This window comes from Falco punctatus (assembly GCF_963210335.1).
Source record: "Falco punctatus genome assembly, chromosome: 1".
NCBI classification, from domain to species: domain Eukaryota; kingdom Metazoa; phylum Chordata; class Aves; order Falconiformes; family Falconidae; genus Falco; species Falco punctatus.
In genome coordinates, this window is record NC_137580.1 from 98516342 (window position 1) to 98539043 (window position 22702).

General features: G+C 46.2%; 2 protein-coding genes across 3 annotated transcripts; one reads left to right on the forward strand and one right to left on the reverse strand.

The window, feature by feature from the left end:
• The first annotated feature begins 8116 nt into the window (after positions 1-8116).
• Positions 8117-10528, forward strand: XBP1 (X-box binding protein 1). The gene is made up of 5 exons (XM_080405858.1): positions 8117-8393; positions 8462-8558; positions 8647-8775; positions 9213-9373; positions 10204-10528. Exons 1-5 carry the CDS (start codon positions 8197-8199, stop codon positions 10388-10390), a joined length of 771 nt encoding a protein of 256 aa, XP_080261984.1. The 5' UTR covers positions 8117-8196; the 3' UTR covers positions 10391-10528.
• A 4707-nt stretch (positions 10529-15235) lies between these two features.
• CCDC117 (coiled-coil domain containing 117) lies at positions 15236-22648 on the reverse strand (the record flags this gene model as incomplete). Of its 2 annotated transcripts, none has more annotated exons than XM_080405819.1 (6): positions 15236-18242; positions 18775-18912; positions 20363-20596; positions 20965-21015; positions 21734-22092; positions 22379-22648. In XM_080405819.1, the coding sequence occupies 6 exons, from the start codon at positions 22646-22648 to the stop codon at positions 17990-17992; spliced, it is 1305 nt and encodes a 434-aa protein (XP_080261945.1). In that variant the 3' UTR covers positions 15236-17989. The 2 variants fall into 2 exon arrangements, with proteins under 2 accessions (XP_080261945.1, XP_080261944.1); XM_080405818.1 differs by having other exon boundaries at positions 21734-22095.
• Positions 22649-22702: the final 54 nt, after the last annotated feature.

Sequence of the window (22702 nt, forward strand, 5' to 3'; positions counted from 1 at the left end):
TTTAAAGTTTGGAAACACAACTTATCCAAGTAAACCAGCACTGAAGCAACCCAAATTAACCAACAGACTAGCCATGACCACTTCAGTAGAAAAAATTATTTGTGAACAAAATTGTCTCTTAATGTTTGAAAAGTTAAGGTTTCCGATGTTTTAAACAATGTGCAGTCTTTTGAAATCTTTATGAAGGGGAAGCACTCTGACGTGGGAACCCTTCACTCTCTCTGTACATGCCAATGCCTACTGAAAGGAAAAGATAATAATGAATTATTAGGCCTGTAGAACTGAAATAGGTTAAACTGCACTAAGAATACCCTTATTTAGGTAACTGCAGCCATTTCTTTTTGCCAGCTCTTTTCCGATATACCGTACAAGTTTACATGAGAGTTGCAACACAACAGATGTGCACGATGCATTCCTTCAGGGTACTCACCAAGCACGCAGGCACAGCAGATCGTGTTACCCAAGAAAGAAAAAAGACTACTAAGAAATATGCTTCGGAAATCATTGCTGTATGGTGCTTGATCATCTAAATCCTCTGCAAGGATAGATGGGAACAGAATGAATTTGGAAAAAATTTGGAGCCATATCTTCCAAGATTCTCCACATTCATTCATTCTGCAAGAGGGGCCCTCAAATGCATCCATACAAATGTATTTCACTGTGCTCTTGCACCCCTGAGATCGCTCTGTGTCAGCTCTACTCCCTCCTGGTTACACCACCATGAAATCCTAGATTGCTGTTGATTTTACATGTTTGTTATGTCAATGCTTAGTAATTTCTTCTCCCATAATACTGAAGAAGCAACCAATGTAAAATAACACACCCTGCATATTTCTGGAAATCACATTTACATACAACCTAAATATTGACACTTCTGTATTTACCTCAACATGGTTGTTGCTATTTCTGGGGTAAATATACGGTACAAGTTGCTGTTCATGCGGCCCTACTTCAAGCAATACACTGTTTAAAGTGAACAATAGATAAGCTACACAAAATAAATTTGAAGCACACAGTTAAAGTGTATAATGTATCAGCTACTAATACTTATTGCAATGGATAAACCCTGTGACATGAAGAACTCCTATGACTAAAAACAACAGATAGATTTTGCCACTTCTGATTACCAAAAGCAAAAAACATTTCTTAAAATGTGACTAGCTAAAATGAAGGAATTACCGCATTAACAACTGAATCATTCATATGAAGGTGAGTTAAGAAACAATTTACTCTGTTTCATCTTAGGTTATCTGTTATGTTAAAGACTCACCCGAGTTACAAGATCCGACTGGCACTTTGAATTAATCACCTTAAAGCACCGCATTTTCCACATTCATGTACTAGTATACATTCTATTTAATTAGTATATAAAAGGCTCCAACTGTCCCTGACCATTTACATACGAGTTATCATTAAAGTCAAGTGCTAACAGAGCAAATAAATTAGGCTACCAGAAAGGAAGCACAACAGACTCGTCCCTCTGGGGACACCAGCTGTCAGCCTGTGCCCTCAGAGCATTCAGCAAATCAAACCCATATGAGCAGGAGGCAGATGATCCTGACCACAGCCCTCATGTTTTGGGTCATGCTGGACCCCTGTTGAGGTAGAGCTGGTTCCTAACCTGACATCTCCTTTCCTCTGCCTCTTTTCAAGCAGGGTCTCTTAGGACAGCTGGAGGCAGGCTTCTGCATACAAAAGGCAGGAACTAGGTGAAGGCACCTAAACCAAAAAGTATAAGGAAATAATTTCAAAATTACAAACAAAAGTTGCCGGGACTCTCAGGGGCTCTGAACTTCTGAAGGGATTTCAAAGCCCAGGGAATGGCTAAGAAATAAGATAAGGTTTTTCCTTTCAAAAGCTGGCACTGCTCCGAAGAAGAGCTTGCTTCTGTCAATAGGAAGCAGTCATCAAGTTTTCCTAAGCACAGTTGTTTACCTCCCAAGAGTATTTTCCGAGAACAGGTTCCAATTCTGTACCAGGATGTGCAAACAGAAAAACTTACTGGAACAGGAGCTTTTGGGCAAGTGAGATTTCAACAGTTGGCTGTTTTCCTCAGAGAGCTTGCTCAACATGTTAAACACAAGGGCATGCAGTGATAGGATGAGGGGTAATGTTTTTAAGCTGAAAGAGGACAGATTTACACTAGATATTAGGAAGAAATTCTTTACTGTGAGGGCAGCGAGACATGGGAACAGTTTGCCCAGGGCAGCTGTGGGTGCCCCATCCCTGGCTGGGCTCAAGGCCAGGCTGGACGGGGCTGGGAGTAGCCTGGGCTGGGGGGGGGGTGTCCCTGCCCGTGGCAGGGGGTGGGAACTGAGTGATTTTTAAGGTCCCATCCAACCCAAACCATTCTGTGATTCTATGAAATACATACACAGAATTCAGAACACAGGCTGTCAGTTCACCTGGACAGCACAAGAGCAAGCTCAGTCTCTTGTATGGCCTGATATTCTGCAATATCAGCCCCAGCGATGCACTCACTGCATCGCCTCAACTCAGTGTAGTACCTTCACCTTTCTTCTTTCATTTGTGACTACCACCACCAATGTATCACCACGCATCAATGTACAAAGGTGGACAATATCTCTCAAGTAACATTACCTCTAAAGACAGAACTCACAGCACATAAACTCTATCCCCTAGTTTAGCCAAGACCTTAATCACATTTGGATATTAGGTTAAAACATGGCATCTTCCAGAACCTCCAAATTCTGTGTAACCTGCACAAGTCTCTGGTTCGCATTTTTGCAACATCATTATGAAGAGAGCTTTGCAAGGAAACACTGTGCTTGGGTCCAAGCTGGAAAGAAAACAGGCAAAGAGCTAAACTAGGACTACAGCATGGCAATAGGTATTACAGACAGAAAGACCACAGCCAAGCACCAGCGATGCCAAGAGCTAGACCTTGTAAAGAGAAAGGGAACCCATGCAATGAAGCAGACTCAAGGACAGAGGAATAGCGTGGGAAGGGGATGGGCTCAATATGAAGCAAGCAGGTTGGAAACGGAAGCCAGAACAACAAAGCAAAGCCCCAAAGTAAGCCACTGAACAACCAGAACCTCTCCTTGACCTCCTTCACATATCAGCTAGCTGGAGCACCCACCAAACAGATTCCCTGCCCTGAGCCTGCTTCCCTGGCCAGCTGATCCAACACTGTTAGATTCCCAGGTGGAGTCTCTTGGGGACTGGCAGATGACATAAATCCTCCCAAGGGCATTCAGTCACCATGTATAAAGACCTGTTTACATGACCAACGTTTGCAAAGCTTTTCAGTAATGTTTCATTTTTACAGAACTAGTAGCACAGGGTTGCTGGGAAGCCAGCCTTTCCATTTACGATGGTGTGGGTATCTTGTCCTCTTTTAAATTCCCCTGAGGGGTGTGCTCCAGTCTCTGAATGTGCAAGAAAAATTTGGTTCTGAGTCTAACAGAACAAATCAAATCCAGAGATCTTTATCTCAAAATGCTGGTAAACAGGTAGGCTTTCCCTTTATAATCAGCATTCTGTGACAGCAGGAGGGGGAGATCAGTTTTCAGATGAGAGTGTGGATTAGAGGCTGCCTCTACACTGAGACCTCTGCTGTTTAATGAGCATATTGGGTTTCTGGAAAAAACAGTAGTAAATTGGCAAAAAATTGCAACTGCTGCAAGATTAGATAGGTTAGTTAATTTCTGGTCTTGCCTAAGTCCAGAGAATTCTTGAGTTTCAGAGTCATCTAACACAATGAAGCAAATGGGAATTACGATGCAAGGGAAATTCAGGGTAAAGAAGATACTGTGTAGATTCAAGGAGTGTTTTGAGATCTTTATATAGGTTGCTTGATCTTAAATGTGCTGTTATCACTCCAAAAAGAGATGCTATATCATTAGACCTTGTCAAGAAAAACCTGCCGTCTTGCATTCTCTAACATCAAAAAAAAGGAATCGCACACACAAAATGTTAAAAGCCATGAAGCACGAGGCGATTTTGCTGCCAAAAATATCTTGTGATGCAGAAAGGTTACTGCAGGGGGGACCAACAATGGAGTTTCATATTTGTTAAAAATTAAGTCAATCGGTTGCTATACATGCATCTACAACTGGTCTTTGGCATGCTTCCCACTTGGCTTTTTGATGAGGTACTGTGTGAAATGTATTGCTACTAAGCCACTGCTAAACCTAGAAGAGGGCACAACCTCTCTGAATGTGAGGAATGCCGCTAAACCGCCCAGAAGAGCTCCAAGGTGAGCTGCTGTGCCTGTGGCTGCTGGGAACTCCCGTGACAGCGAAGGGAGACCCTCTTTTCCTGAAAAACAGCCCTGTGAAATGCCCAGTTTCTAGCCGACTTCCAGAATATCTTTGTTCTTGAAACACTAACAGCATTGTCTGAGTTAATTCAGACTTCTTTTGTGAATCAGAAGCAAGGCTTCATTGCCTATGGTGACAGCAGAACTAGTTCTGTTGGGACGGGATGACAGAGCAGCCTACTGTGAAGGCACGTGATCTGTCACAAGATATATGCTGCCCAAGTCAACTGATGCTGCTTGTAGAGATTTGCACACTGCTGTGGGGAAAATACAGTGGGAACTCCAACATGAAGTTCTGAAGGTGCTGGAAGAAGAGTTGTAACAGGAGGCACTCAAAGCACAAGCGTGATGGGATCTCTCCCTCACCACAAAATCAGGTAGGTCAAAGGAGCGAGCCATAGAGTTGATTAAAGTAAGAACCTCCAGCCTACACCTGTGGCCCACCACACAGGTGTGAGATGGACCTGAGGCAGGCCTCCTTGTAATTCTGGGTAGTAACAGGTGACGGTAATGTATGTGAGTGGAACATGAGGACAAGGAACTGGAGTGCAAGGCACACGTTTGTAAGATGCTTGCAGGAGTCAGGGTTCAAGGTTGGACTCACTGGGACTTTTCCACACTTTTCCAGTGGTATACTGGAAACAATCATAGAGGCCAATGAGGTACAGTCTCAGCAGTAAGTATTAACAGAGAAAGGATGATAGCTAAGCAAAAAATCACCTTTCTGCAGGACTTGCTTGTGGCAGCACTAAGAGAAGGCAAAGCCAGTGCCACTTCCTGCAGCATGCAGACAGGTTAGCAGCTCCATGTGGCAGGCAAAGGACACAGATTCTGCATAATTCTCCACGCTGTAGGAATATCACCCTTTTGCTGAAGAAAAGGTATGTCGTTGTTCCTACTAGGCTCACCAGACTGCCGGAAAGTGCTTATTTCCTTTATTATCATGCTGCTTGTGAATTGCCCCCACCCACTGCAACAACTAGGAGCAACCCTTCCACTCAGAGCAAGAGGAGTGGCGTGAACCCCGTGTATGTTCCCAAAAAGCCTGAACCGTTAAGGCTAGCAGGAAGTGTTGCCGGTGCCCCAGACAACTGAATAATGTGGCTGAAGTGAAACTCTTCCCCTGCTCCAACTGACGATGAACTTGGCAACTCGGTCAGCAGCGTCTCTTTGGGGAAGGTAATGGCTGCTTTCCACCTTGGGCCGGGGAGTGCTGGAATTTTGAGAGATGCACTCTTGAATCCCAATGTGTAATGATGAAATTTAAGAATAAGTAAAATGAATACAAAGGTCACAACAAACATTACAGGTTTGGAATAACCTTATTTTAGGCTGCAGAACAGTTCCCTTTTTCTTTTAATCAGCTATTGATACAGATCTGGGAATACTCCAGCTGTTGACGCCGCCCTGGGCCACTTTCCAAGAGTTTTCAGAGGCACATTGGGCAAACAAGCTCTTTCTCAGACCATGCTTGTTAGTTAAGCTACCTTTTCTCTACACCCTCTTCCATTTTCTTTCCCTCCTCTATTCCCCCTTTTTTTTTTTCATACGCAGATAACATTCAGCTCGCATTTCTTTCTCTGCATCTAATATTACACAAGGGCAAAACCTCTCCACCTTTGTTAAACAAAATTATTTCCTCCAGTGGCTTGGCCACCTGGAACATACTACGTAAAGCTATGTTAGCAGGAACTAATGTTTCTGGCAGAACAGCCAACAGTATCCTCATTGGCACATCCTTTAGATAGATGGTTGTGCTGCACTAAAAAACAGGGTGAGAAGCATTCTTGAGTAACTACAGCACTGTCATGTGGATCACAGGCTTCAATCCAATGAGTGAAAAAAAGAAAAACACAAAAACTGGAATGTTTAAACAGTGAGGGTTTTTTTGGGGAAAAAAAAAAAGGTGGAAATCAGAATGAACCTTGAAGTCTTTTAAAGCTTTCTGAAAGGGTGTCTCAGTACAATACCAGCTTTATTGAATTTTCCTTTGCCACTTTTTTACCCAGTGACTTAACCCTCTATTTAACAAAGGGCTTTATGTATCCTAATGGTAGTAATGTACTATTTGTGAGCCTAAATGTGTTCTCAGTAACTACATCACAGCTAGTCCTAGCAGTACTACTAAAATTAATCAACAGGACTAGACTGCAGGGTGTCATGCCCTTCTTTTGCCAGCTATTGTTGCCAATGCTAGACATGTTAATGAGTGCCATTATTACAGTCAGTGAGTATGGACACTGCGAAGTGACTCATATACCACTACTAGTATATATGTCTCTGCACTTCTGAAGTTTACTCACGATCACAATTGTTTGTTGCAAAAGGAGAAAGATGCTTTTGTTCTGGCTCCATATAAAATGCAATAGGAAAATAAAATCACGTACAGGCAGAAAGTTAGGATCTTTCTTCAGCCATAATGCTAAGAAATCTGAGTATCTATATGACAAATCACATCACAGCTAGTCTCAGCAGTATGGCTATAAATATCACAAAGCAGCACAAGCAGGGACAGCCCGTTCAATTTTTTTGTTGTAAAACAGGGCAACTTACTTGAAATGAATGTCTGAAATCAGGAAAAGATATTAATACAGGACCTGCGTTTTGTTAGATAACAGTAATGAGTTTTTAATTGGGAATTAGAATTACAGAAGAAACACATGCCCAAACCAAAAAGCGATGTACAAAGGAGAAGCAGATAGTTTCCAATGACGGGTATCCAAGGGGCTTAGCAGGACTAGAACAAACAGTTTTTTTGCACTCAGACTAAAAGACTTATCAAAAAGTTGCCGCATTTTTCACAAAGGTGTCAAAGTAGAAAGGTGAACTCTCAGCCTTAACTAAATGTCATGCTGCAGTGAGTAAGGAAAGAACAAACACAAACTTAAAAACGCAGAGTTTGTTCTTCCTATCATGAAAGCCTGGCAGGACTCCAGCGCTGGAGTAAAGCCAAACCAGCACACCAGCGCCTTTGAACTTTTAAACCTGGTGTTTTTCCTTTACAGTTTAACATCTTAACTGATTTAAATTCAGCGTCCAAATGGATTTCAGAAAGACGTGTAAGTAGCCATAGTTTCAACATTTCATAACTACTCAGGTTGCAGGCAACTGCCACGAGCAAGACGAGGGGGAGCTGTGGGGAGGCCGTGGAGGCCAGCGCTCCAGGACACGCGCGGCTGCCACCTGCGGCGCGGCCTTCGAGGCCTTCTCTGGCCATCACCAAGTGCCCGTGTTTCACTCCACGCCCGCACTGCCACTTCACCCATTTGCTCAGGTAACTAATGTACTTGCTGCACTGGGACAGGCTGGATGCCAAGTGCAGCCCCCGAGGCGCTTCTGCGCGCTCACGGCAGCTTCTGCGATCAGGCGCCGACTTCTCCCTGCTCCCTCGTTCTTGAGCCCACCCTCATGGCAAGTTACAGCCCGTCCTCGGCACTCGGGCTCCTCAGCAGCTGTCCCTCCCCCTCGGATCCCGCGCTGGCTGTGTGGGACAGATCGCCTCAGGTAAGGTGGCTGCAGGGCAGAGGCAACCGCCCGCGGCCGGTCCCTCCTCCAGGCGCCTCAGGGAGCCTCAGGCAGCGAGCGGTGCTGAGTCGAACCGAGCGGGGGCCGAGCCGAGCCGAGCCGAGCCGAGTGGCCCGCACGCCCCCGCGAGCCCTGGCGGCCCCGCCCCTCCGCCCGCGCTGACACCTCACCAAGCCCCAACCCCCTCGGCTGATGCAATTACCCTCCCTTCCCCTTGCTTTCGGCCTCGGACCAATCACGGGCCACCCGGGGCGTGTCGTCATACGGCTCCGGCCAATGGGGAAGAGCCACGATAGTAGAAAGCCGGGCGGGGCGGGCGGGGGCGCAGACGGCTGTAAGCTGTGGTGCCGGGCAGCGCCGCTCGTCCCGCTCCGTCCGCGCCCGCCATGGCCGCGCTGCCCGGTACCGCGGCCCCCCGGCTGCTCCTCATCCCCGGCAAAGCGGCCGAGCCCCCCGCGGCCGGCCGCCACCTCTCCGTCGTCCTGCCGGCGGGAGCCAGCCCGCCGGGCCTGGAGGCGCCGCAGCCGGCCCGCAAGCGGCAGCGGCTGACGCACCTGAGCCCGGAGGAGAAGGCGCTGCGCAGGTGAGTGGGGGCCGGCGGCGGGGCCCCGCCGCGCTGGCAGCTGCGCTGACAGCCGCCCTGCCCCGCAGGAAGCTGAAGAACCGGGTGGCGGCGCAGAGCGCCCGGGACAGGAAGAAGGCGCGGATGACGGAGCTGGAGCAGCAGGTGGTGGAGCTGGAGGAGGAGGTAGGGGTCGGGGTTGGAGGGGGCCGGCGTGGGCCCGGGGGGAGCCGGGCATGGGCCCGGGGCCGCCCTGCCTCACGGCTCTCCGCAGAACCAGAGGCTGCTGCTGGAGAACCAGCTCCTGCGGGAGAAGACATGTAACCTGGCGTTGGAGAACCAGGAGCTTCGCTGCCGCCTGGGCCTGGATGCTCTGAAGGTGGAGGAGGGGAGTGAGCCCCAGGTGAGCCCGCCGCCGCGCTGGCAGCCCCCTCGCCCCCTCCCCGCGGGGGTCCAGGGGCTGGGGGTCCCGGGGATGCTCGGGATGCCTGCCCACAGCGGGTGGGGGGCAGCCCACTGCCTGGTCCCAAGCTGTTGCGAGGCAGTTTCATCTGCTGGTCTACAATCTGTTCTAGAAGTGAAGTAGTAACTGTCCGTCGTATACAGCTGTCTCTGAAGACCGGGGCATAGTGGAAGGTGTCAGGCTTTCATTTAAGCAGTGAACAAAACAAATCTGCAAACACGTGGGCCTTGAGGCTACCCTCGGGTTCCTGCTGCCAAAGCCAGTGGAGCACCTGATGTTGGAAGTTCTTGCAGGAAGACCATGATCTTCAGGGTTATGTGCTGTACTGTCTGCTAGAATCTCTGTGGTGACTGACTGGGTTTTATCCTTGCCTGCAGGTTGTAAAGGAATCACAGGTGGATGAGATTAGATTGGTGACCGGGTCCGCTGAGTCCGCAGCACTCAGACTACGTGTTCCTCTGCAGCAGGTGCAGGCCCAGCAGTCACCACTTCTGATAACTTCCACATGGATTCTGATGACAGTGATTCAGACTCTAAGGTAAGCATCCATTCCTATCTAAAATGCACACAAAACTCGGAACCACTGTGGATCTAATAGTAGTGTTGTAACTTCTTGACATAAAGTAATTTTCTATAGTTGGCTTGGTTTCTAAGTCTTGGAGTGCCATACCTGTGGCTCAGAACAGCTGTGTTGGGCTGTATCCAGTGAGTACAGGAGTTCACGCAACTGATTCAAGTCCAGTTTCCATAAAATCTTAAGAGGATATTGCCTGAAACAGCCTGGTGGCACTTACAGCAACAGTGTACAAATAACAAAAGCATACTGTGCTTTTCCTGTTGTTGAAAGTAGACTTCATAATTTTGCTGATGAGCTGGCACTTAGCAAAGCTGTTCAGACTTAAAGCTTGCCCCTTATGAATAACTTCCAGAAATGTAAGGACAGGCATCTTTCACTTTAAAAAAAAAAAAGACCAATTAAACCCAAACCAACCCACCCCCCAACAAAAACCCGTAACAACTGCACCACCTTTGGTCGTGGGCAGATCTGCTTAAACTGGGTTTTGGTACTGGCTCTGTGGAGCCAGCAGGTAGTGTGGTGGTTGTACCTGATGGGTCCAAGGTCCTGAGGAGTTTGATAAAGGCAGTGAACATCAAATGCATGTAGGTTGCCAGTACCTTTTAAAGAAAAAAAAAAACCTGAGATGAGGAATTGCTTTAACTGTTCTGATGGTGATCTTGGTAAAATTCCTAGGTCCATGATCCCATTAGCGCATTTTAACTTTCAGATGAGTGTCAATAGATTTTGCAACTGATGCCTTGCTGTAACAGTAGTAGGCTGTCTTCCTAAACCGTTCTTTCATTCTGCAGTCTGATCTCCTACTGGGCTTTCTGGACTGTCTGGACCCAGAGATGCTTCTCACATACGCTGGTTCAGAGTCAATGTGCCTGGAAAAGCTGGAGGAAGACATCTGTGGAGAAACAAATTCCATACCAACCTCCTCCTCTCCCTCTTTGGGGTCCTCATCAGCTAAGCTGGAGGCCATTAATGAACTGATAAGGTTTGATCATGTGTACACAAAGCCCCTAATACTGGAGATTCCTGTTAAAATGGGTGACCAAACCGATATGCTAGTGAAAATTGAGGAAGTATCTCTCTCTCCACCTGAAGACAAAGCTATCCCTGAGATCCCAGTATCTGTGAAAGAAGAACCTGTAGACAGCTTCATGCCTGAACTGGGCATCTCTCATCTGCTTTCCTCTCACTATAGCCTTGCAGCTTCAAGCTCTCTGTTGGATGCCTGTAGTGACTCTGGGTATGAAGGATCCCTGTCACCCTTCAGTGACATGTCCTCTCCACTTGACACTGACCATGCGTGGGAGGATAGCTTTGCCAATGAACTTTTTCCCCAACTGATCAGTGTCTAGCTTTGTAGTGCCAACTGGTCAGTGTCTAACTTGTAGTGTTAACTCCCTTGGAAAATTATCCTGGCAGGATAATGGGATAAATGCCCCTTTGTGGGGTGTGGAATGAAGTGTATTCAGAACAGCATTGCTCACTTCAGTCCATGCTAGTAGATGGAGTGATGGCCAATGTGCTTCTCCTGGTATGGAGGAAGTCTAGGGTGTCCTGTCCTCCCACCCACCCCATCAGTATTGGCTCATGAGGGAGGAAAGTTTGTTTCTCAGTAACTTGCCAATTCTGTGTGAACCTGAAAATGTTCATTTTGTTTCCCACTTAAAATTATTTTAACACAGGAAACTGTAGTGGGATGTTCCTGTATAGACAACTGGGTTAAGACTGAATAGTCTGTATGTCTTACAGATTTACTATGTAAATGCTTGTTTTCCATTTGCTATGTAGAGTTGCTTTCTCCATTTAATATTTAACTGTATTGGTGCAATTAAAGTGCAGTGCAGCTCACTGACTCTTTTTTGCCTTGGATCTCAGTGGGGAGGGGAGAGTATCTGGGCCTTATAGAATTCAAAACTGTATAGAAATTTTAGAAGACTGGGTCTCTTGGTGTCTTGTACTTAAACCACCTCAATGCAGCAATCCAGCAGCACTTTGGCGTAAGCAGCTGGATGCTTCAGCAGCTTTCTGGGGTGCAAATTCCATTGAAGGTAGATGGGTCTGTATGATGGCCGAAGCAGCTAGAGCAAAATCTGCAGCCTGAATGGGGAACACAGATGGCAGTAGCTTGATGTCTGAATAAAATTACTGTAGTATTTGCCATTGGCCAGTTAATACTGTGCAAAATGCTTGGTCTGAGTGAAGGTGGGTGCGCTTAAAGTGGTGGCTGGTGTTGGTGAAGCAGTGTGAGAAATATGTGGTGAAAGAGGTGCAGATTCTGTGTTACTGCAGGAATTGCTGAAGCATGAAGTAGCTTTGCAGGAGCTAATCTCAAATATCACAGGAGGACTCTTTTCTGTTGCCCTTATCCATCTATTTGTTCCAATATGACAGTATTAAAACCACTTAAACTGGAGCGAGATAAGAAACTGAAACTACATACAGAAGTGAGCTGTTCCAGGTGTTGGTACAACTGGTCTTGGTTTCTGTGCTATTTTGTGTCTTGTGTGAAATTGTGACAAAAATAACTTGAGGTGGGGGAGGGAAGGAAACAGGTGATGGGACTGGAGGGTGTTGGTCACTAACATTCAAGGGTTTGCTTTGGGTTACAAATTTAATGTAGCTTGTGTTAAAGCATTCTACCTGAGTACTGGATAGCAGTAAAACTACAGCTGTGCAGTACAGCAGAAACTTGGACTGGGAAGATAAAACTTTAAGTAGTCTGGAGAATAAGTTGCTTTATGTTCAAGCTGGCAAATAGGGATGACTGCAAGAGAACGCTTAGTACCTAGCATCTAGTCTAAAAAGCAAGCAGGCAAGCGAGAATTTGATCCATGGTTTTGCATTGCTTTTGTCCATATTACTGGCACTTCATATGCAATTATTTCTGCTGTACTTAATTTCATTTTTTAATGTGAAGTTTCATTTCTTTAAAACTCAGCTCTACGTTTTCTAGCCTAGAAGTCAAAGACCTAGTTTACAGGAACAAGCCTGGAGGAGTTGAAAGCAGCACCTGTGGAAGCCTGACTCCTCGCACCCTGTGCTGGGGGTGCACAGCCTCCCCCCTGTCCTCTGTGGCAGTTCTCCCTGTTCCCATGCAGACACCTGGCCTTGAACAGGCAGCACGGTAGAAAGCTAAACATGTTAAGTGATGGGACTGTGTCTCCTTGGTGCTGCAGCACTCCTAGGCAATGCATGTGTTCCTGTGAGTGTGATGTTGGAGACTGAGCTGCTGGAGGTGGCCTGTTCCCAACTGAGGCTGTTGCTTCTTCAGGAGCTGCTCCCAGTTGTAGATGAAGCAGAACTGTCAGTGATACATGCTACCTCCCCTGAGGTATCTCAGGTTATCAGGGATGCTCAGTCCAGTTTCACTTGTGATATCCAGCATTAGAAATGCATTTTCTGTGCTCCTAGACAAGCACTTTAAGTGTGACAACTGATAACCAACCATTTTAGTAGCTACTGAAAGCAAGAGCTTTGCCAAAAGAAATAAAAATTCAACTAAATAAGGAAGTCAGCTATAAATTTAATCCTTTTGCTGCCTGGACATCTTTTTAATTCCTCCCTTTGAAGCAAGGGCTGTGATTGGGGCAGGGGGAGGAGGCAGTGGTGGCATGGATCCCACTTTCCCTGCCCTGATGCAGTAGAGCACTGGACCCCTTGGGATCACTGAGGTGCTGCCACGGATAGAACCAGGCAGAAGGGGTGAGTGCTGTGGAGCAGAAAGCTCCTGCCTGCTGCTGGGGGCCACCTCCCACCACAGTGTGTCCTGCTGCTGCCCTGGCAGGTGGGGGAAGCCACCTGTCCTGTGGCCTGAGACCCCTCCATGTGGGGCTGGAGCACCTCACCATTGCTGCACCTCCAACCCCCTCTTCTGCAGCAGGCGGCTCCCAAGGGCTGGCAGGGCTGGTACTTTGCCACCCTCTGCCTTACTCCAAAGCTGCCTGCAGACATGGTGCTTCTGCCCAAGCAGCTCCTGTGGGTAACTGGAGCCACCACCCAGCCCCCTCCACTCAGCCTTTGGGACCGGGTGTTGGATGAAGGGTGAGGGGGATGGAAGATGAAGCAAAACAGATAATCCTCAACACTGCCTGTTAGAAACAGCTTCCACGCTGATTACGGAGTACTTCCCAGGAGCCATTTACCGATTGTGCTGCCACCAGCCCGTGACCCTGGGTAGCTCTGTGGGCTTGGTGGGCACGGGCAGGCGCTGCTCGCTTCCAGCAGTGCATCATTTCACTTGCTTCACGGCTGGATGCATTTTGTGTCTCAGAGCAATGAATTTTTAATGTCTAAAAAACGTCCATCATGGGAGATGGTCTCTGTTTAACAGGTTCACCCCCATGCCTTGTGAAGTGCAGTCAGCGAAGCTGCTCACTGAAGCTGTATTTACGCTGGTTTGCTCCCCTCCCTCAACCTCACAGGTATTTCCTGGCAGGCTTTATCCCGCCTTACTGGCAGCGTTAGGTTCCAAGACAAGCTGCTAAAATTTACCGTGCTCTCTTCTGCTAAAAGCATAAAACTGGTTCCTGCTGGGCACCTGGAAGCCTACTGACATTGGGAATTTCTGTCAGTGCTAGTATTTTTTACTAGCCTCGAGTCCACTTAGGTGCTACCAAGGCAGGATGAGGGGAGTTTTTTAGTATATATGTTTATATAGCACTTCAACATCCACAGATTAAAGTGTGAGAATTTAAACTGTCAGCAGAGGACCTTTATCTGCCATCTTCCTGTAGATGAGAGATGCCAGGTTAAACCAAACCCAGGCAGAGCTGGGGCAGGAGAGGAAGGAGGGACGTGCCTGGAGCAGCAGATTTCGCAGTGCGTGTCCTTGAGGAGAAGACTTGTTTTCCTGCTGCTCCAACTTATGGACTCCTACTCACCTCGCAACAAGTGTGGATCCGGACCCAGCAGTTCACATGTGTTTTACATCTGCATTTGATTAAATAAATCATCTGTGATGGAAGCCACACATCTGCTCTGGCTAACTGATACAAGACGCAGGCTCTGGAACAATCACAAGCCCAGTTCCAAGTCTGTGCCAAAATACATTCCCTGCAGGGCTGGACGAGTAATGGAGATAACCCTCCCCCCTCTGCAGCCCCCCAGGCATATCCCCAGGGAGACTCTGCCAGCCAGAGCACCTCACACAACCCCAACGGGGCTGGGTTTTACAGTTATTTCCCTCTGACTCTGCACTGGAGGAATATTTAAGTCTTGTCTAAATCCAGAATACAACTTAAGCTAGTCAATATTTGACTCTGCCAGAAACCTCACATGTTTTTATTATTATTTTATTAATATAGTTGGGGTTTTTTTGCTGTTTTTCTCTCATTTTGAAAGCAAAGGCAATCCTGGTGTAGCACACCCATCTTTACCCTTCAGCTGCTTGAAAAACTTTTGAACGAAAGGCATTATACAAAAGAACAAAGTACATTCCAAGAAAATAATTATACAAAATTTTAATTTGTTTTAATTTATTTTGTACAGAACTAGGTAAGCTAGGCATTCAGTTTTAGTCTGAAATAAAATGAAAGCTCAGAAAACACAAGCTGTAGCAACACCTGGGACTCCTTTGCTTTGTTAGAGGCCTTTGGGTTGTAGCAGATCTGCAGCGACTCTTCCTTTCCAGCAGCTTCACACTCGCTCTGCCCCACTGTTGTGCCTCTGTCCTGTTGGACACCACGGAGGAAAGACAAGGGACTACACAGTTAAATTAAAAAAAAAAAAAAATCTTCTTAGGCCAGAAGAGTATTTCACCCTCCAGTCAAAGGACTGGACATACGCTTTCAAGGTTTTCACTTTTATTGGGAATGAAACACAACCATCTAAAAAATATTTTAGAAAATTTATTGAAAACTGACATACAAAGGGTGATTTGGTCCCAAAAGAAGACAGACCAGAATCAGATGTTCCATAACTCAAAATAAAGTTTTACCTAATACTGCATCACATTTGCCATCCCACTTGTAAACAGCTTTAATGAAAGTCTTTTAAGGAAGCCAACAACAAATGAAACTCTTACAAACACAAAAGTTTGAAAACACCAAGTAGCTGGTTCTCTCTCTCCAAGTGATTGCTATGGCAAGAATCTTGCTCAGTCCTCCTAGATACTCGATTCCTGCCCTGCTCCACTTCCATCAACTCAAACAATTCAAACTTCTCTCCTATCACAAGGGGATTAACAAATTACCAAAAAATTTAGTGTTTTCTACCAAAACCAAATTTCTTGGATGCAGTTTCTTCTCATCTCATAGTCTCTGTCAATAGTCTACTGCTGTATTCTTGTTTCAGATGGCAGAATAACAGGGGTCAGTGATGCCATGAGCATCAAACAATTAAAAGGAAACACACTTCTGAACATCAACCTTTGGTACAAACATAAGAGCAATAAAGTATGCTTAAAAGCCAACTGCAAAAAATTCTGCAAATTTGATACACAATTGAAATTTTTCCTCTTAAAAATCCCTGCCTTGAGATGTATTTAGGCCTCCCAGTTTTATACATCTTCTGTTGCCATTTTAGTGTTGCTGAGATGGTTTTGTCAAATTTTTTGAATTGTTTATCCTTTCTTTTCAGTTTATTTAGGATTCAGAGCTATCAGCTAAAACAGTTCCAACCCTGAGGTTTTGTTACAATCCCGCAAGTTTAAAACCAGGCTGTTATTTGGAGGCACCACATTTTTCCCTGGCAGTGCCTACAGCCTTCTCCAAACTGCATTGCTTTACTTTATACTCAAGCAACGTAGCACGTCAAAGGCTGTAGATTTTAAGCATGTTCAGCAGCTTAATAATATATGAGAAATGTTACACAGTACACGCAAGAGATTTGTAACAGACTCTTAGATGAAATCAGACATAACAGCAAGATAAAGCTGCATATGTTCTTCCAGAATGGTAAATTTATACACCGGTTTTCAGAGTAATACCTATTCACGTTGGAATGTTTTTAGCGAAGCTCTGAAACGTTTTAGCAAGAGACAGCAAATTTCACACAACCTTCGACGAGAGCAGCAAGATCGACAGGTTTTAACAAACAGGGGTACCTTTTGAACAAAGCTGCTGCTGTCAGCCAAAAGAAAAGAAAGGATGACTGCGAGAAGCTTGGTTTTAAACTATCAACTATGGGTTATTCAACAGTTATCCAACAAAAATACCATCACAAAGATTATCAATTAGCTGTGCAAAGGAAGAGTAGATTTTCTTACGCAAACAGCTGCGTTATTGTGGACTTGCTCCTTTACGTCAGCAAGATGTCAAAGCCAGACTGGGATGCTAGCGCCCTGAACTGAGCCTGCTACAGGGAAAGGAATTTCTTACAAAAAGCCTTAATTCTGTTATCTCTGAGAAAGCTCAAGGACTTAAGAACACAAGGTAAGATCCTTTGCCTTGTTTAAGGGCTTTAAGCATAATAGAACTGTTGTGTACTGAGGAAAGTTACAAGCAGTAGCCAAGTGAGGATCCGTTTTCTTAACACACTGAATTCTTTTGGCATACACATCTGTATAAACTACATGATGTTATGTTAATGGCACATGCTCTGGCTAAGTTTTAAGTCTAGATTCCCCCAGGAAGAAGACAACCATCATCCTTACTTCACCACCAATGCCAGCAGCCTCAAATCTGGGACTTGGTTACAGACAATAATCAGCATTTGACCCTCTTTATGCTGGAAACCAGCTCCCTGTTATCTGATTTACTTACCACGTTTATAAAAATTAAAGGATGCCTGTTATTTAAGCAAAAGGTACACTGTCTTCAACTGACTTGCCAACTCAATGCATACAAAAAAAATCACAGCACAATGTAAAATGTGAATCAATCTACCAAGAACTACTTTTCTCTGGACTTTGGGAAAGGGGGGCATCAAAAACCCACAAACACAATTTAGGAGCCAGTGAATCAAAGATGACTAAAGTTATTAAGTATCTTGCAAGTTAGTAGCTGATTTTACTTCATACAAAACAAGAAGCCTGTGCTCAGCTGTAACATTCCTTCCCTACCACACCACAGATGTGTAATTTCTACATTTGAGTGGACATAAAGTACAGACCAGCCACAGATGAAATACTGTAGAAAGCTGTACTTCCAAAGTGACTGCTTTTCAATCTGCGACTGAATGCAAAAGTGTTTCTTCCTTTCCATACCTTTTTGTAATCCAAATTAAACCAACTGACCAAGCATAGCATGGGCACCAAAGTCTTAATGGCTCAGTAAATGAAAGATGTAGCTTAAGCCACAGTTACATTCAATATTTGGATTTTTAAACTTTACCAAAAGACAATTAAGAGGGTATTTCACCATTAAGCAAAAAGGAAAGCTAATTCCTTGTTCCAAAGGCCTCTGGATTACCTTCTCAGTAAAAACAAGACTATTTAACAGATCGGAGCATGGAATCTTACGGATTTTTTCAGTTCCCTTAAGTTGCGTCTGGCCAATCCACATTCTTATGATTGTTAGTAGGAAAACCCAAAACAAATAATAAAACTTCAGATTCACACATCAAACCAGAATGAAAGAAGGAATCAAAAAACAGCAACAAAAAACGCCAGAAGATCACCACTTCCAGTCTGAAATCTGGCATCTACAACTCCATCTCTTCTTCTGCACACCCAGAGGTTCCCAAACCAGCATACTGATCTGGAGACATCGCAGTCTGTTGTGATTCAGGGAATGTTTCAGTCTGTGCGTCAAAAGCAGCTCTTGGCGTTGACTGCTTAGCTTGACACCCTTCTGTACTCTGCTGCTTAACGTTCTTAACAGAAACGGACTTCAGTTTATCTGTGAGAAATTCAGGAAGAGGTTTCCAAAGCACCAGCTCCATAGACGGACGGCTCCTAGAAGAGATGGAGTCTCAGTTAAACTTCAGTTCTCCAATCACAACTATTAAAACCAGTGAGTTATCTCAATCCTTTGTGCTAGTCTGGAACTCTTATTCCAGAGTCCATTTTTTTTTTTCTTTCCCCCTATTAAATTTCCTCTTCCTTAACTAGTTCCATTACTTCTAGTTCTAACCCTGTATTTTCTTTCTTTTCTTTTGCACCAAACTCGACGACCACTGTCGGTCACAATTTGGGACCACCTTCTTTTGGAAACGCACATACATAAAAATCAAGATACAAGGGTTTATTCAACAAATTTCACTGTGTAGAAACGAGGAGTACAAAACAGACAGCTTGATGACCACCAGTCACACTTAACTTCTCTTTTACATTAGTTCTTCCTATTTCTGACCAAACAAATGGTCTGTTACACCACATGGGCTGCACCGTGCATTAACCAAGGACATCTCCACAAACATGAGACTGGGTCTCTCTTCTCATTTGCATGTGTTAGCTACATAGCACCATGATTTCCTCCAGAACTTACATAGATTCTATTATTTTCTTTGTCAGGCCTTCACCAAAATCCCTCTTCATCCCTTTTTTAAGGGTATCTGACAGGATAAGAGTGGGCAGATTGCTAACATTTCCATCAGCATGAACTTCCTCATCTTCATCAATTATCCTAGGAATGGAGGGGGAAGAGGGAAATAAACACTATTGAGCATACTGTTAACAGGCACATCCACTGCAGACTACAGTTACATCTACGTGCGCTGCACTGTGCAGTGTAGGGATCTGACCCAGGCTGGGTACCAGAAGCAGCGGGGCCACGTTAACACCAGTCTCTCTTGGGCCAATACACCCTAAGAACGACCGTCACCACAGAAGCTGCTTGAGCAGCTATGCCACTTCTGGTACCTAAGCTAGCTTTGTTATCCCTGCATCATCCAGCAGCACGCAACGCAGGTATCCACTATGAGGAAATAAATAAATTCACTTCAGGGGAAACTGTATGATTCAGTCACATTACAAGAGCGAGTCTCAGTTATGCCATAGTTTCACCGGCTTGATTCCCCGTACCTTAACTCTGCAAATCATTGAAAAGCTGCTGAATACAGTTCTTAACCTTCAGTGACGTTGCACCAATTTCTCAGAGATTAAAAAGGCACAAAAAGTTGAAGCATTCAGAACAAGCCAGAGTTATCTTCGCTGGTTTTGGTAAACTTTTTGAAGAAAATTTAGCAGAGTAGCTGGGAAGGATGGGGAACAATCCTCCAAGAGGTCCAAAGCAGACTTTGTAATGCAAATATAGCCAGATAATACAGACATATATCACTGATTCACCCATGAAAAAATAAAATAATCTAACAGTACCTTGGTTCCCTTCACGCACCATCTATGAAGTAATCATCTAAAAAAAATATCTTGTTTTATAATTTATAAAACTTTTGGCTTTTCTAACAACTGTCTGCAGTAGTCATTTTAGGTTTTTTGGAATACTAGCTCAACTGCAATCAACCGATACACATACATGTGACATTCCCAGAAATCTTTCAAAGGCAAGAACGCACAGTGCATTTGTTAAATGCTTGCAAGTGAGTGCCTGTAGCCACCCCATCACCCCCGTATCATGCTATCTGGTATTTAACAGCAAGATGAACCTCAGCTTTATTGCATATGTGCAGAGAGATGTCTCTGGTCCATGCTACTTTCTACACTTGACAAATTCACATCTACCTCGAGCATTTAGAAGTATTAATCACTGAACAAGCTGCAGCTGGTTGAAAAAAGTTGTTCACTGGTCAGACTTGAGCTCATCAGTTAAAATCTGAGCTCTGGCTACTCACAAAAGAGCATAAAACCCCATTACGGTACACCGATGGTGCACAGTGATTGTGAAAAGGTGGTTATTTCTTCACCATCTCTTGCTCTAGCACCCTCAATTTCAGATCACAGTACCACCCCCAAGACTCATAGGACCATAAGTAGCCTAAAAAGGAATCACTTGAACAGAAGGTTAATCTCAGACTTACAGTACCATTATCAAACTGCTAAGTGCTAGATTTACCCCTTAATGCCCACCAAAAAAGGGAAAGCTCAGCAAAGCCAGGCTACTCAATCCCTGCATTTACCTGTCCTCAATTTCCTGAAGCTTCCTGCGAGCAACCTCGCACTGCTGTTCCCCCATTGTCTGATCCATTTCTTCACAGGGAATTTCTAACAGGGCAGTTTCAGGACCGCTGCCACCATACTGACTTGCCACCTCCCCAGCTGCCTGCTGACCTGCACAGAGAATCCATTCTTCAGTGTTGGGATTCAAAGGACAATTTTTGGCTCCTGTCAGTCTCTTCTTCCGCACAGGACAACTAGGAAACAGTAAGTTTACAATTGTCAAAAGAGAAAAGCAGCATTCTACAGGAAAAAACATTACAGAAAGTCATGTGCATGTCAACAGATTTGACATACTATGGAAACACAACCTCCACAAAGAAAACAAATCCGCGTTGCTCTTCTTAAAATGCAGGTACCCATAAAAGAAAATCAGTGCTACACAATCAATTAGGTAACTGAAATGGATTTGGGGTCATGTACAATTCAGGGAAAGCTTTCCAAATGCAAAGAGTGATAGAGGTTCCCTTCCTGCATATTTTGTAGATGGGATGTGCTCAAATCTTTACAGAAAAGAAAAAGCAAATTAAGATTCTTCAGGCTATAAAAGACAAATTTAATTTACCCTTCTGCCTCTTCTTCTAGCTTATGCTTCTTTCCACAGCGAACAGAGACACTGCAAAAGAAAAATAAATGGTCATTTAACTTCTGATTATAACTTCCAGTGACGCTGAAATTTTCAAGCGATATTTTCTTCCCTTTTAAAATTTCACTTGCAGCTAAGAGCCACCATCACAGTGTATCACCAGCTGTGAAGGGAGTGGAAGTTCTGGACAATAAATGACCACTTTGCTCCAAAGAAAGTCAAAGGCAGCTGTAATTACTCTGTTCTCTGAGCAGATTTCCATGCTACTTTCTCCTCTTTTACATTATTTATTTTTTCCATACAGGACAAGAGCAATTTTTGACATAATGTTTCAAGAAGCAACACGTGATCCAACTTAAGTCTCTTAATACATTGTCTCACAGTGACATACGCTAATTAAATAGGACTAAACAACAACATTTAATGGGATAATTTAAGTTTTTTGTGCTCACGTATAAGAAAGGGCAAACTAAAACAAAAAAGTCAAAAAAAGTACATAAATTTAAAAGCATGTCAAGATGTTCGTAAACTTAATCACATTTCTCTCCTTTTAGAAGGCCTCTTCGTCCCCACCAACAAACTTCAAGGCCGCCAAGACGAGCGCAATACGATTCTAACATTGTACAAGCAAAACACTGCCAGGAGAAAAACAAATTCCAACCCGCCTTGAAAAGAAAAGTTATTTCACGGCGCCAGCGCAGCTGAGCCATCCGCTCCCCCCGCCCCTGAGCCAGGGGTTGGCACTTACTGGCTGTGGCCCTGCGGCAGGTGCAGGCCGTGCGAGGGGGCCGCGCTAGTGAAGGAGCCCACCGGGGCGACCGTCAGGCCCTCGTTGTAGCTTCCCAGCGCGGCCAGCGAGGCAAGGTCGAGGCTGCTCTGCAGGTACAGGCCGGAGGAGCGGCCGCCGTCGGCACCATCGCTTCCGTTCCCGGCCATGATCATCACGGGCGGCTGGAAATGGCTGTGGCCGACGGCTCCGGGCGACGGGTCGTGCCGCGTCCCCGCCGACGGGCCGTGGCGCTCAGGGGCAGCGGCCGGGGCCTGGGGAAACTCCACGGCAGGGCCCGCAGGGAGGCCCGGGCAGGATCTGCCCAGCGCCGCCATGTCCTGCTGCGGGGAGGGAGAGGCCATCAACGCCGCGCGTCCGCACCGCCGAGCGGGGCGACCACCCCAGAGGCCCGGGGCCGGCTCCCCCCCGCGCTACCGGACACCCCAGCCCGCAGCCGCCCGCCCGCCGCCGGCCCCAGGCGCTCCCGCTGGGGTCGAGCTCCGCGGCCAAGGTGAGCGGGCCCCGCCGGCCGCCCCGGGCTCCTGCGGGACTCGGCCCGCCCCGCCGCAACCCAAAGGCACGGCTGCTGCCCGCCCCCGCCCGCCCGCGCCGCGGAGCGCTCACCGCCGGGCCGGGCCGGGCCCGGGGCTGGGGGCTCCACCAGAGCCCGCGGCCCTTCCAGGCCTTTCGCCGCGCTTGGAGAAGGTGCCGCGGGGCATTCTGGGAGCTGTAGGCCCGGGCGGGCGCGGGGCATTCTGGGAGTTGTAGGCCCGTGAGGCCGCGGCGCATTCTGGGAGTTGTAGGCCCTGGAGGTCGCGGGGCATTCTGGGGGCTGTAGGCTCGGGCGGCCGCGGGGTGTGAAGTCCTCGCCAGCGCCGTGGCTGTGGCGCTCATGGGGCAATGCGGGCCCCTGGGGTGGGAGGCCCCGGCTCTCCCTGGCCCCGGCCC

Bases quoted from the DNA above. Each gene is read 5' to 3' on its own strand.
- XBP1 (XM_080405858.1), top strand. From the start codon at position 8,197: ATGGCCGCGCTGCCCGGTACCGCGGCCCCCCGGCTGCTCCTCATCCCC. The intron at 8,394-8,461 runs GTGAGTGGGGGC...CCTGCCCCGCAG, and splicing joins GAGGAGAAGGCGCTGCGCAG to GAAGCTGAAGAACCGGGTGG. The intron at 9,374-10,203 runs GTAAGCATCCAT...TTCATTCTGCAG, and splicing joins ACAGTGATTCAGACTCTAAG to TCTGATCTCCTACTGGGCTT.